This window comes from Astatotilapia calliptera, chromosome 2 (assembly GCF_900246225.1).
Source record: "Astatotilapia calliptera chromosome 2, fAstCal1.2, whole genome shotgun sequence".
NCBI lineage: Eukaryota > Metazoa > Chordata > Actinopteri > Cichliformes > Cichlidae > Astatotilapia > Astatotilapia calliptera.
In genome coordinates this window covers 16,921,241-16,936,834 of record NC_039303.1, presented here as the reverse complement: position 1 = coordinate 16,936,834, position 15,594 = coordinate 16,921,241, and the positions used below count along the sequence as shown (strand labels likewise).

General features: G+C 41.6%; 1 protein-coding gene across 3 annotated transcripts in view; it reads right to left on the bottom strand.

Annotated features, from left to right (window-relative positions):
• Nucleotides 1–338: 338 nt before the first annotated feature.
• polr2b (RNA polymerase II subunit B) overlaps nucleotides 339–15,594 on the bottom strand; it is a 31,171-nt gene continuing 15,915 nt past the window's right edge. The window contains exons 19-26 of one of the 3 annotated variants that reach the window (XM_026185633.1): nucleotides 13,963–14,213; nucleotides 13,800–13,889; nucleotides 13,510–13,617; nucleotides 10,918–11,031; nucleotides 10,679–10,839; nucleotides 10,378–10,573; nucleotides 1,079–1,200; nucleotides 519–559 (exon numbers count right to left, since the gene is read on the bottom strand). In XM_026185633.1, coding sequence (XP_026041418.1) covers nucleotides 1,087–1,200; nucleotides 10,378–10,573; nucleotides 10,679–10,839; nucleotides 10,918–11,031; nucleotides 13,510–13,617; nucleotides 13,800–13,889; nucleotides 13,963–14,213 — 1,034 coding nt within the window. In that variant the 3' untranslated portion in view covers nucleotides 519–559; nucleotides 1,079–1,086. Of the gene's footprint in view, nucleotides 560–1,078; nucleotides 1,201–4,532; nucleotides 4,704–10,377; nucleotides 10,574–10,678; nucleotides 10,840–10,917; nucleotides 11,032–13,509; nucleotides 13,618–13,799; nucleotides 13,890–13,962; nucleotides 14,214–15,594 lie in introns of those variants that run through there. The other 2 variants (XM_026185649.1, XM_026185643.1) reach the window with 2 other exon arrangements.

The window sequence follows — 15,594 nt, the reverse complement described above, 5'->3', positions numbered from 1 at the left end:
TAACCTTTGGCAGTTCACCACTTACCTTTGTACCATTTCAAGCTGTTCCCTGGACTTACACAATTTGAATTGCAACAAATAACTGGAAAAACTGGGTGTTCTAAAACTTAACTGGTAGTGTATATATTAATATTCTTATATGCAGGTAACATGACCCTTCAAATGCCTGTAACGTGAGCGTGCTCAGAGTGAGAGAGGATTCAGTTAACTTGATCATCTGAGTTTTTAAATCGATCACCTGACTCAAAAACATCTCTGATCAATACTGGAGACTCACCAGTTGTACCTTAAAGTCATAACCCGTCAGGATAGTCACATGAAGAACAAAACACAGATCATCACATGATCAGGAACTGATTTATTGACTTTTACAAAAAGCAAGACAAAAAAAACTAAAAAAAACAACAACTAAACTTCGACTTTCACTTTCTTGTGACGTCACAATGTTCTCTGCATCCGGTTGATTACTTTATGATGTCATCATACGAGGAGCAATGCTCATTGACATCAACTCCTGGAACAGAAGCTTACAGGCGTATGGCATCCGCACCAGAGAGATCTGACAACAACAAACAAAGTGAGGTAAACAACACATAAGAACAAAGACAACCAAAGCATCTCTTCAGCTGGTTTTCTGAAACATGCTTGGACCCTGACATAAAACTCTGGCTTTTCTGTTCTTGAAAAACAGTAAGCCTAGGGACTTCTGCTTCAGCCAATGGAGTAACCGGTCACGTTGAGGAGTTGCTCTCCCACCTTACCTTTAGTTATTCCTTCTAATCTCGTTATCTTGGATTGTTTTCTACTCACTCAACATCGAAAGGGTTATAACCCCTAAAATGCTTTAAGGGAGTGGGAGAATATGCCGAAACAACAAGATAGAAGCGCTTCGACCGCTAAAGCTAACTCTCAGCCGGACCAAGCTAATGCTAGCAGCAACGCAGCCGCTAGCAAAGACTCGGAGATACTCAAAGCTATAGTAAAGCCAAAAGCGGAGATTCGAGAGGACAGCAGACAAAATATGGGCAAACTGAGCCATGAAATTAATGCAAGCTGGATAACATTGCCTGGGACATACAGTGCCTATCAGAGCGGGTGGATGAGGCGGAGTCCAGGATGGAGAGCTGGGCTGAAGAGGTGACCATGGCCATGTGCACGAGTCTGGAGGAGCGGAAAAGTCTTCAGCAAAAGATTACTGATCTGGAATCAAGGTCACAGAGAAACAATATTCGTCTATTCGGTTTGTTGGAGGGGGGAGAAAAGAACCCGGTTCCATAATTCATGGACCCACCTGCAAATACCGGAGGATTTTGACATGAAAATTTAACGCGCACATTGCTCGCTGGCAAGTAAACCCCTACCGGGGGCACCTCCGGGACCTGTCATCAACTTTCAGGAATATTCAACAACATGGTCCTGAGAGCATGGAAAAAAAAAATCAAAGTAGGTGCCAGCTTCATCTATTTCGACCATGATTATCCATGTGAAATTGTCAAAAAAACGCAAAGAATACAGCCATAAAGAAGCTGCTCAAAGAGAAAAACATTTGGTTTCAGAGGAGGAAGATCAGCCGAATGCAGTGTCGCAACTTCGAGAGCTTCTGGGCTGGCAATCAGCAAAAGGCAACGGCCTAGCCACGGCAATGAGAGCAAAGGATAAGCTACAGGGTTTCCAAAGAGATCCAGTGGTTTAGTTTTAATGAGGAAGCTCCTTTCCGCTCCCTTTTGGCCTCACTTCATTCACCAGCCAGGTGGGAGAGTTGGTTCTCCGTTTACGTTCTTATACGTTGGGACTTTTAGGATGGTGGTGTTTATGTCTATAGACAGTTACTTTCCTTTCCAGGCCCTCTCACTTTGAGAGGCTTCCCCCCGACCCACCAACGGGGTCTTAGTTGGGGAGTAAGAGTCTCCTCTAGAAGTCAGTTCTTCATTGTTTCCCCTATATCTGTTTTGCTATGGTTTCGGGGGCCACTGTTCCAGTTTCACTTATTTTTACTGTCTTGTTCAATGTTGGATAGTTTTAAAATAGCCTCCCTGAATGTTAATGGTTTGGGCAATCCACTTAAAAGGAAAAAAAGGGTTCTGGAGAAATTGAAGAAAGGATGGCTCACACGTGGCTTTTCTAAAAGAGACACATTTGTCAAAAAAAGGAACACGCTAAATTTTAATTTCCCAGATATTCCACTTTTTTATAGCACCTGTAGCAATAGCAGACAAAGAGGAGTAACAACTCTTATTTCTAATCTATTAAACTTTGATTTCCTTGATGAGGTTGGTGACAAGGTGGGCAGATATCTATCAAAGGGAGAGTTAATAATATTGTTATCACACTAGCTAATGTGTATATTCCTCTCGAATGTGATAGAAAATTATTTAAGTTATTTTTTTTGATGCTTTAATTAGAGTGGGCGAAGGGATTTTATTCTGTGGTGGAGACTGGAATACAATTCTTAACGTCTCCCTGGATATGACAAGTTGTAAGAGACAAAAAACATAGTTCAAAGGATCTTAATATCTTGATGAAAGAAACTGGTCTGTTCGATGTTTGAAGAGCCCTCCATCCTAAAAACAGGGATTACACCCACTGCTCATTCTCGCACCAAATTCATTCCAGACTTGATTTCTTCCTAATGAACGTTGTTGACTGACATAGAGGAAAGGAGTGGTCGATCGGTACTTCAGATTTATCAGATCATAATATGATTTATTTATCTGTTCAATTATCAAGTTTTGCCAAATCTACAATATGGAACTTAGGTATCCTCAATAAAGAGTCTGCTATAAAGGAGTTAAAGGGGGAAATAACCAGTTGCACAGGAGATAATAACGATGGTCAGGTTAAGGCGATTGTGGTGTGGGACACGGTTAAGGCAGTGAGAGGGGTAGACTGATTTCAAGGGTGGCTCATCTAAAAAAAAAAAAAAAAAAAAAAAAAAAAGGTAAAAGGGCAGCATATGATGATCTCGAAAAAGATCTGAGAAACGTAGAAATCAAACTACAACAAAACGGCAAAGATCAAAGCTTGGTCAACCAAATTAGAGTAACTAAAAACAAGATAAAAGTGTTAGTGCAAGACGAATTGGAAAAGAGATTAAGATTCTGCAAGCAATCCCTTTACGAATCATCCCCGAAAGCAACAAATTCTAGCTAGGTGGCTCCGGAAGCAAGAACAAAAGCATGCTGTCCTTCGGATCAGGGACCCCTCTAACGCTAACTTGATTTATGATCTGGTAGAAATTCACACAATTTTTAATGACTACTACCAATCGTTATATTCGTGTCTAGCTCCAATAGCAGAAATATTTATCCTCTTTAGCTCTTCCTTCTCTTGGATTATTACAGAATGAAGCTTTATGCACACATAACTAGAGAACAATTAGATACTGCAATCAGTAACTTTAAAGCAAATAAGTGCCCTGGTAGTGATGGATTTCCAAATGAGTGGTACAAAATATTTAAAGAGGAACTTGCCCCTACTTTACTCGAATCCTTTAACTTGACCCTCGACAATGCTAAAATATCTCCATCCTGGCGTGAGGCAGTAATATCTGTCCTACCTAAAGAGGGTAAAGATAAAGAATACTGTGAATCTTACCGCCCCATTTCTATTTTGAATGTAGACTATAAATTATTTACGTCAATAATTTCTAGACTAGAAGTCCATTTGCTGGATTTAATACACGAAGATCAGATAGGCTTCATAAAAGGGCGTCAAACACATGACAGTATCAGAAGAACGCTTCATATTATAGAAGAAGCAAAGAATCAGAAACTGAATATGGCACTAGTAAGCCTAGACGCAGAAAAAGCTTTTGACCTGGTCAGCTGGCCCTTTCTTTATAAGGTACTAGAGTGTCTAGGATTCAACAAGATCATTAAATGTATACAATCATTATACAGTAGCCCAGTGGCCAGGTTAAAGATCAATGGACATCTATCCTCTAGTTTTCAATTGAATAGAGACACCCGGCAAGGATGCTCAGCCCCTCGCTCTTCGCTTTGTTTATTGAGCCTGAATCCTGATATGTCACCCCCTGAGCTCATGTCAACTCTGAAAGAGTTTGGGGCCCTGTCTGGTTATAAATTAAATATTACTAAAACACAAGTCCTGAACTTTGATAATCTGCTGAACTCAATTCAGGAGGACACAACTCGCTGGTCTTCACTGACTCCGGACTTTAGTACAAGAATAGAGATTGTGAAGATGAATCTGTTGTCCAGATTCTTATATCTCTTTATGGCTCTTCCCATTAAAATCCCAGATGTTCAATTCAAATCCTGAGACAAGTTAATATCACACTTTATATGCGCAGGAGCTGGACCAAGGATACAATTTAAAACCCTTCAAATTGATAGAGATCATGGCGGACTGGCCCTCCCCAACTTATTACTTGGCAGCAACATTGTTTGTTGATGTTCCCCGGCAGTGGGGACCCAATGGAAACAAATTGAGTTTAGCATGTCTCCTCCCCAAACACGGTTGGTAGAAAAATCAAGGATAAGTAACTTAGATAACCATATAGTGGAAAACACTCTTTTAATTTGGCATGAAGTTATTAACAAATACAATCTGGGGAGCAATATTAACATTTTGTCATGGCCTTCCTACTTACAGAAGTTCCCACCTGGAAGGTTAGATCCAACATTCTTGGGTTGTATTGGAAAACGTTTAACTGCTCTGTGTCTGTTTGTAGAAGCAGGCACCTTTAAATCATTTAAAAAAAATTGAAAACAGAATTCAATCTGGAAAATACGGATCTGTTGCGATATCTGCAGGTTCGTCATTTTTTTCCAATACAGAAATAAAGGGCCCCTCCTCCCCAGAAATTGATCTTGTCAAAGTCTTTACAAATGCCTACAAATGTCTGCCCACCAAAACAGTGTCTAAACACTAGAAAGGGCTACAAAAACAATATGGCAACAACACACTATATGTGAAGTCAAAATGGGAAGCAGAGTTGAAAATTGGATTGTCAGAGGGTGATTGGCTCTAAATGTGTACCACACAACAAACATCAACTAGCTCCTAAAGGTGGAGGGAATTCAGGTGGAAAACTTTTAGATTCTTTATTTCTCCACATATTACTAACAACTTTCAAGGGCACCGGCAACAATGTTGGAGACAGTGTGGCCACCCGAACGCCAATCACTCTCATATTTTTTGGACATGTACACAATTGACTTCCTTTTGGGACAGTATATCCAAGTTAACAGATAACATCATGTCCTATGCCATCCCTAAGGATCCCAGAATCTTATTACTGGGCTTGCTACCCAGAGATTTGATTCTAAAAAATGACAGATATATTTTTAAAATCCAGTTGATCGCATCTAAAAAGGCCATAACAAGGAATTGGCTTAAGACAGATCCTCCCTGAGTTAGTGCTAGAGATTATAGAGGAAATGCATCTTATGGAGAGACTGACTTTCCTTCTACGACTAAAAGGTCATCTCTTTCAACAACGTTGGACTAAATGGCATAAATATAAGCAAAGGCTTGAAAATTCTGTCACTTAATTTTGCTTATCTCTCTTTTTGTGTGATGATTGGAACATTTTGTTCCTCTTTTAATTTTGCTGTTTTTTTGTTTATTTGTTTTTTGTCATACTCCTGTCAGAATGAAAATTCTAAATAAAAAGTTAAAAAAACAAAACAGTAAGCGCTTACTGTTTTGTAAGCCTACTACTGTGTTATATATAAAATGTATTCAGTGCTCAGACTGAATACATTTGCAGATGTTTCTATTGGTGGATTTATCGTGAGCTCAGGATTGAAATCTCTGTCACAGTGTGTGGGGAGATCGTGGTTCAAGAGTTGGCAGTTCGTCTTGTAATTGGAAGGTTTCCGGTTCGAGCCCCAGCTCCGACAGTAGGACTGGGCAATATATGGAATTTTTAAATATATCGATATATTTTTATATGAGATATGAGATGTGACAATATTGTTTATATCGATATAGTCTATGTTACGTTTGAACTATACTTGTGGAGCCGCAAGTTTGCCTCTCTTTCGTCCACTTTTGTCTCTACGCAACGTTAATCGGCCTCGCCTCTCCTTCACTGAACACAACTCCCCCTCCCCCATCGCTTCACCTGCAGGCAATGACAAGATGGACACGGCAGCTATCAAAGAAGAGCTGGTCGGTAAACGACATAACTGCATTAACAGGGCAAATCTCTTAACGGGTTACCGCGGATCGCCCCATGCATGGGGCTGGACGGTGTCAACGCATTAATGAGCTGACCAGGCTAAAATCCTTTCATTTTCTCAAAAATCGACAGTGCGCCTTATGTATGAATTCTGGTTGTGCTTACTGACCGCAAACCGATTGTATGTGGCACACGGCGCTCAGAAACCTTTCAAAAATGTTTTGGTACGACTTTGGTAAGCTACGAAACTGCTTGATGGATTGTTGGAGCATTACAGAGGAGCCTCGCAGAGTTATACGTACTCTGCTTCAACGTAATATTACCGTAATGTGTGTGTATAAGGACCAGTGTTGGTCAAGTTACTTGAAAAAAGTAATCAGTAACTAATTACTGATTACTTCCCCGAAAGTAATCCCGTTACTTTACTGATTACTTATTTTCAAAAGTAATTAATTACTTAGTTACTTTTTAAAAACACGATTGATAGAAGTGATAGATCTTTCAGCCCAATTCTACTTTTCTGCATAACCCATCATACAAAATGTAACCAAATGGAAGTCTCTTTTTAAAACTTTTAAAAAACGTTTTATCAGTTTTAATCTTTTAACTTTATGCACCAAGCAAAAATTTTATTATATGCACCATTCTCTGACTGGAAGAAATTTGTTGAACATTTAAACCCATTTTCTGCACATTCCAGCACATAAAATAAAATATTTGTGTTTACACTCAGTCTTTCAAATAGATGCAAGTAAAACACAGCTGAAAATAAATAAAATCAAAGACTCAGCGGTCCTGTTGCTCTATTTTCTCCTGTATAGCAGGAGTGGGTTAGGCGGAGGTTTACCCTGGTGCAGGTCTGCCGCATCGGTCAGTGGAAGAATCCGCGAGTTTCTCTGAATTTCCCATTACGTCGTAGCGCACTCGGTGCTTGCTCGGAAGTTTAGGGGTTTTTTTTCGCTGTAAAAAGAAGTTTTCTTCCCACACAGTGAACAGCAGACGCTAATGTTTTTGTCACTTTTTATGGAATCAAACTCAAAGTAAGGTCAGTACTTCCACGCTTTAAACGCTACATGCTCATACTCTCTCCGCACTCAATATATTATCCATTGTTGATCTGCACACAGCTGTTGTCACGAACGTCACACTCGCAAAAAAGAAATCATGGTTTTAGTAACGCAGTGTGCTTACGGGAAACAGTAATCTAATTACCATTTTTGCAACAGTAATCCCTTACTTTACTTGTTACTTGAAAAAAGTAATTGTAATCCAGTAAATGCTCATAATTTATTTCTGAGTAATTTTTTCTTGTACATCTACGCTGTATGTTAATAAAAGTGCCTGTGTGAAAGCTGGGACACAGCTTTGACTAAGAACTCTTTTTGTCCTCACTTTATGGCTTTAAAAAAAAAATATTGACACATATCTTATATTGCCATCCAGCTAAAGAATATCGAGATAGGAATTTTGGGTCATATCGCCCAGGCCTATCCGACAGTCTCGGTCATTGTGTCTTTGGGCAAGACACTTCACCCGTTGCCTACTGGTGGTGGTCAGAGGGCCCGGTGGCGCCAGTGTCCGACAGCCTCGCTTCTGTCAGTGCGCCCCAGGGTGGCTGTGGCTACAATGTAGCTTGCCATCACCAGTGTTTGTGTGAATGACTGGATGTAGTGTAAAGCGCTTTGGGGTTCATAGGGACTAAGGCTACGTTCACACTGCAGGCGAAAGCGCATCAAATCAGATTTTTTTATTTATTTTTAACCCTATGCGACCCATATCCGATCATGGTATGACAGTGTGAACGGCACAAATCCGATATTTTCAAATTTGACCTGGGTCACTTTCGTATGTGGTACTGAATCCAATACATATCCAATGTTTTAGAAAGCGACTGCTGTTTGAACGGTCATGTCGCATTAAATCAGTCTTTTACGTCACTGACACAAGACAGACGCCAATTATCAGTGCCCGAGAAGACATCGCGAACGCTTCCTGGCCATCCCGTGTAGATGTCAGTGAAACTGTTGGGAAGACAACGTTGGAGAAACGTGAACATTTTATTTGTACTGTATAATCTGCAGATTCTGACAAATCTGCAACTATCCTTTGAAGCACCGCTCCTCTAAAACAGCTATAAGGATCATTATTAGGTTATCTTAGAGCTGGGCGATAGAACGATAACGATATGTATCGCGATATAACTTTTACTCGATAGAGAAATTAAGCTATCGCGATAGACCTCGCCGCTCTTGTCCTCTTTAAAAAAAAAAAAAAAAAAAAAAAAAAAAGGTCAGCCAATCCAAATTAAGTAGCGCAGAGCCGAACCAATCACAGCCGCAGCGTCACGTCGCGTGACTTGTTACGCTTTGAGCGTTCACACTAGAGAGCGTTTGCTGTCGCATTTTATTTGTAGTGTGAACAAGCAGACAAAAAATAGGATTTGATCAAAAAATCGGTATTGAGCATTTTGACCTGCAGTGTGAACATAGCCTTAGTAAAGCGCTATACAAATACAGGCCATTTAAAGTAAAGCAAAGGTTAAAGGTCTGGCAACACTTTCAGTATGAACAACTTAATTAACTGAAGAACGTATTTAACTATAAACTACTCAACCCTGTAGCTGTGGTCTCATCAGGGTCATTGCAGATCTATCTAAAAAGCAGCCAATCAATAAATCCAACATACAGGGAGTGCAGAATTATTAGGCAAGTTGTATTTTTGAGGAATAATTTTATTATTGAACAACAACCATGTTCTCAATGAACCCAAAAAACTCATTAATATCAAAGCTGAATGTTTTTGGAAGTAGTTTTTAGTTTGTTTTTAGTTTTAGCTATTTTAGGGGGATATCTGTGTGTGCAGGTGACTATTACTGTGCATAATTATTAGGAAACTTAACAAAAAACAAATATATACCCATTTCAATTATTTATTTTTACCAGTGAAACCAATATAACATCTCCACATTCACAAATATACATTTCTGACATTCAAAAACAAAACAAAACCAAATCAGCGACCAATATAGCCACCTTTCTTTGCTCCTTTCATCCTCAACCCGAAAAGGCCCCACAAGCTCATCTTTGATGATACCAGCCCAAACCAGTACTCCACCTCCACCTTGCTGACGTCTGAGTCGGACTGGAGCTCTCTGCCCTTTACCAATCCAGCCACGGGCCCATCCATCTGGCCCATCAAGACTCACTCTCATGTCATCAGTCCATAAAACCTTAGAAAAATCAGTCTTGAGATATTTCTTGGCCCAGTCTTGACGATTCAGCTTGTGTGTCTTGTTCAGTGGTGGTCGTCTTTCAGCCTTTCTTACCTTAGCCATGTCTCTGAGTATTGCACACCTTGTGCTCTTGGGCACTCCAGTGATGTTGCAGCTCTGAAATATGGCCAAACTGGTGGCAAGTGGCATCTTGGCAGCTGCACGCCTGACTTTTCTCAGTTCATGGGCAGTTATTTTGCGCCTTGGTTTTTCCACACGCTTCTTGCGACCCTGTTGACTATTTTGAATGAAACGCTTGATTGTTCGATGATCACGCTTTCAGAAGCTTTGCAATTTTGAGACTGCTGCATCCCTCTGCAAGATATCTCACTATTTTTGACTTTTCTGAGCCTGTCAAGTCCTTCTTTTGACCCATTTTGCCAAAGGAAAGGAAGTTGCCTAATAATTATGCACACCTGATATAGGGTGTTGATGTCATTAGACCACACCCCTTCTCATTACAGAGATGCACATCACCTAATATGCTTAATAGGCTTTCGAGCCTATACAGCTTGGAGTAAGACAACATGCATGAAGAGGATGATGTGGACAAAATACTCATTTGCCTAATAATTCTGCACTCCCTGTATATATCCACCAATGAGGTACCGGCTGCGCATCTAGACACATGGTAAGAACCGATCGTTATGTCTAAATCAAGCACTTAAACAGCATTTCTATGGTACCATGGCTGCTCTGTTGTGTCACACAAAGCACAACTCAGGGCAAACACGCATGCTGATGACCTCTACCCGCAGCAAAGTGTCACATGAATTTACACGACCGGTAGAAATGCAGAAACACAGTACACGTGGAGACACAAGCAGCCATTTAAGAAAAAGAAAAAAAAAAAAAAGTATAGGCAGAGCGCCGTGGACAGGTCAACACAAGTCTGAGACAGGTTGCTCAACACAGCTGTGCCAGAAACCTTGATGGACTTAATATTGATCATGCTTACCTGGGTTTTGTTGCGGCAACCACGACATTCGTACGTGTGTGTCCGTGTGTTGGCGATGGCCATCAGTCCGCACAGGTTACAAACGTGCACCTGGTAGGGATCAGATGCCTCGAACAGACGCTCCCTCAGGAACTGAGCTGCTCCGTGAGCAATCTGACAGTCACGCTCCATCTCGCCAAACCGCAAACCACCATCACTGAGGATGGACGGACGAGATCAGACATTAATCTCTTTTTACTGAGCACAGGCAGGCTGATGCCGGGCGCAGACATGCGCAGCCACGGACAGGTGCGTTACTCACCGTGAGCGCCCCTCCATGGGTTGTCGGTTGAGAATCTGGACCGGGCCGCGGGCTCTCGAGTGGATCTTATCGTCCACCATGTGCTTCAGGCGCTGGTAATAAGTTGGGCCGATGAAGATCTGAGACGTCAGCTTCCTCCCAGTGAAGCCGTTATACAGAACCTGATCACAAACCAGTACTCAATATAAATATTCAAAAGCATCAGACTCCGCCAATAGGAAGTGTGACCTTGCGCTGACCTCATTCCCTCTGAGATGGTATCCATATTCAGACAGCAAGTTTGACACCTTCTGCACGTTGACGGCATCGTTAAATGGCGTGGCGTCACCGATCTCACCTTTGTTGGCAGACACCTGAAACAAGACACCCGTCAGCCTGCAAGTCAAAAGCTCGGGTACATGTTTATCTTTGTTTGCACAACATAAGCAACAACGATGAGGCTCCATCACACCTACAGTCGTGGCCTAAAGTTTTGAGAATGACACAAATACTGGTTTTCACAAAGTTTGCTGCTTCAGTTTTTATGATAGCAATTTCATTTGTACTCTAGAATGTTATGGAGAGTGATCAGATGAATTGCTAAATCCTTCTTTGCCATGAAAATGAACTTAATCTCAAAAATTCAATTTCCACTGCATTTCATCATTCAGCATTTCATGCCATAAAGGGACCTGCTGAGATAATTTCAATAATGTTCTCATCAACTCAGGTGAGAATGTTGACAAGCACAAGGCTGGAGATCATTATGTGCTGACTGAGTTAGAATAGAAGACTGGATGCATTAAAAGGAGGGTGATGCTTGAAATTGTTGTTCTTCCTATTAAACATGGTTACCTGCAAGGAAACACATCATTGTGTAGCATAAAAATGGCTTCACAGGCAAGGATGTTGTTGCTACTAAGACTGCACCTAAATCAACCATTTATCTGATCATCAAGAACTTCAAGGAAAGAGGTTCAATTATTGTGAAGACGGCTTCAGGGCGCTCAAGAAAGTCCAGCAAGCACCAGGACCGCCTCCTAAAGATGATTCAGCTGCAGTATCAGAGTGCCACCAGTGCAGAGCTTGCTCAGGAATGGTAGCAGGTAGGTGTGAGCGCATCTGTACGCACAGTGAGGCGAAGACTTTTGGCAGATGGCCTGGTGTCAAGAAGGGAAGCAAAGAAGCCACTTCTCTCCAAAAAAAACATGAGGGACGAACTGATATTCTGCAAAAAGTACAGCGAGTGGACTGCTGAGGAGTGGGATAAAGTCATTTTCTCTGATGAAGCCCCTCTCCGATTGTTTGGGGCATCTGGAAAAAGGCTTGTCCGGAGAAGAAAAGGTGAGCGCTACCATCAGTCCTGTCTCATGCCAACAGTAAAGCATCCTGAGACCATTTATGTGTGGGGCTGCTTCTCGTCCAAGGGAGTAGGCTCACTCACAATTTTGCCAAAAACAGCCATGAATAAAGAATGGAACCAAAACATCCTCTGAAAGCAACTTCTTCCAACCATCCAAGAACAGTCTGATGAAGAACAATGCATTTTCCAGCACGATGGATCACCATGCCATAAGGCCAAAGTGATACCTAAGTAGCTCGGGGAACAAATCATTTTGGGTCCATGGCCAGGGAACTCCCCAGACCTCAGTCCAATTGAGAACTTGCGGTCAATCCTCAAGAGGCAGGTGGACAAACAAAACCCCACTAATTCTGACAAACTCCAAGCATTGATTATGACAGAATGGGTTGACATCAGTTAGGATTTGGCCCAGAAGTTGATTGGCAACATGCAGAGGTCTTGAAAAAGAAGGGCCAACACTGCAAATATTCACTCTTTGCATAAACGTGATGTAATTCTCAATAAAAGCATTTGATACTTATGAAGTGCTTGTAATTATACTTCAATACATCATAGAAACAACTGACACAAAGATCCAAAAACACTGAAGCGGCAAACTTTGTGAAAACTAATATTCGTGTCATTCTCAAAACTTTTGGCCACGACTGTATGTGTGCACTTCACTTCATTTTCTGCCCAACATCAAGAGATTTTACTTAAACACAGAGCTGCTAACATAATTAGCAAACACTTTATTCACGCTTTCATCGCATCGTTTCATACGTTCTTTTCAATCGTTCTTGCAGAGATTTCTAATTATGAGGCCCACGAATGCACAGGTGTTTATTTTAACTGCACACCATCTTCAGTCCTCCACATCCAAATGAGCAGCGTTAGCTTCAAAACTCCACACCTGGTGCTCAGATGAGTCTTTACGGTGAAGTAAAAGTGTACTTGGGTACCTGAGCCTCTGATAGTGCAGAAGGCTTCATCAGCTAGCAGCTGATCCCCACAGTGTCAAAATGAAAGGTGTGAAATAACCCAAACTCTTCGCCTCTGTCAGTGCACCCCAGGGTGGCTGTGGCTACAATGTAGCTTGCCATCACCAGTGTGTGAATGTGTGTATGAATGGGTGGATGACTGGATGTGTAAAGCGCTTTGGGGTCCTTAGGGACTAGTAAAGCGCTATACAAATACAGGCCATTTTTTTTCTCTTCATTTACCTGTCATCAGGTAAGAGAAGCAAGAGATCTGAAATTGGGCTTTAAAGCTAGCACAGGGTTGCAGAGTAGCCTGAGCTAACAGCTTTCAGAAATCTTTTCAGGAAGACACACGCTAGCACAACTGTCAAAATAAAAGCCTTATTATGACAAAAACCTTGTACTTTGTCACAGAGTTAGACTTCTTTACCTTAAAGATCAGTTGTTATAAATTAATTAAAGATCTGCTACAATTTGACTGTTGTTGTGACTGGCACTATGTGAATAAACTGATGTGTAATTATCGTTACCTTCCCCTGCAGACACTCAATCAAATGGCCGACTGTCATTCTGGACGGAATGGCGTGAGGGTTGATGATGATGTCAGGAGTGATCCCCTCACAGGTGAATGGCATGTCCTTCAAAATAAAGCAAATCAATGAGAGCCTTCAAAAATAAAATCTCAGTTTTGATTGTTTTTGTACTTTGAGCATCTTTGCTGTTTCCTTTCCTGTTGTGTTAAAAAATATAACTTGAATGAATCCTTCGTGTGTATGGGGAGCGGTGCCCTGATGATAGGTACGTGACCTGCTGGGATTACCTCCTGTCTGTACTGGATCCCACAGGTTCCCTTCTGTCCGTGTCGGCTGGCAAATTTGTCGCCGATCTGAGGAATTCGGACAGAGCGTACCTGCCGGAAACACGAAGCTGTTAAACTGTGGCCGTGTCATCTGACCTCTCAGGTGTCTCAGGTGTGCGCTCACCCTGATTTTGCAGAACTTGTAGCCCTCCTGATTCAGGGTCACCATGACCTGGTCCACGATGCCCGTCTCACTGGTCCTCAGAAACGTGCTGCAGTCTCTCTTCGTGTAGCGGCGGTTCGTGCTATCCAGCTCGTCGTCATTCTCTGGCAGTGTCACCGTCTTCCCAATGATCACGTCCTCGCCAGAAACACGGACGCCAGGTGCAATGAGTCCATCGTCATCCAGTTTGTCATAGATGGCATGTCGCATCCCTGGGCGTGATAAGAATATGATTAGCCCCGCCTCCTAAAACCTGACCGGTTGTCAGACCCGAGGTATTTTTCTGTAAATGGCACACTGGGTGTGGCTCTCTCTGCAGTAGAGTATCACTTCCTGTTCCAGTACACAGCTTGTATAGGTTATCTATGTAACCAATTTAATTAAAGCTTATAGAAAACTTCTTATTTCATACTGCATCTTCACATGATTTATCCAAAGCGCACTCTGTTGATTACATTCACAATGATACTTGTAGTGTAGTGTTTGCAGCTCTGTACCAAGGTAGCGAAGGCTCTGTTAGTTCTCCTCCAGCAGACAGTACCAAGCAGCTGGGAAAACATGATGGCTGGGTGACCGTGAGGAGGAAGCGTAGTGTTAAACAGAAGCCCTGGGTACACCACCAACCTATTTATGTGTCTAAATGTTTTTCCCCACACTGTGACACACACCCTGGGGAATAAACACTAGAGTAAGTGTTGATTTTGTTTTGAGACATGTCAAACTAGAAACCTGCAATCATAATCGATTGTCTTCCAGGGCCCATCACAGTAGATTTCTTTCTGAAAGCGCTGTACTAACACAGAGCAGAGCAGCTATCTGAACGCTACTCCAACAGAGGTCGATCATCTTGTTAATAATTTCACCTCCTCACTAATAGTGCTGCAATAAACTATTATTTTGATAGTCGAATAGTCACCAATGGTTTTTTTTGGGATTAGTCGACTAATCAGATCATGCATCCATTGGACGTGAAACGTACAGCTTATTGCACCAGCAGCATCTGCTCTTATATAACTATCATTAGCTTACAGCTTTAAATGTTTAAGGTATGCGCTAGCTAAAAATAAAGACAAGATGATAGTTTATTAAACTTTTAAGGAAATTTGCAGATTGTTTCGGTGGAGATTAATAAACTCAGCCGTCTGCTCCTTGCTATCTAAAATATAACAGGACACCGGGGTAAACTCTCGACCATCTCACACTTCTGTTTAATCAGCTGTGTAAAAACTATAACGTTAATCTCAGCCAAACCGATTTACTAAGGAACAATAACAGTTTTAAGTTATCTGAGTGACTTATATATCATGTTTAACCTGAGTAGAGAAAGACAGCGGGGGTTTGAAAATGATGTGCCCGGAGTTCGCTGTTCTTGCCGGCTCTAGTGAGCCTTGAACCCCGGCTAGCTATCCCACAGATGTAATATTATCTACAGCTACTTTTAGTACTGTTGATGTTAAGTTAGACTCTTTTTCTCCAATTGATCTTTCTGAGTTAACTTCCATAATTACTTCCTCCAAACCATCAACGTGTCTTTTAGACCCCATTCCTACAAAACTGCTCAAAGAAGTCCTGCCATTAATTAATGTCCCTGAC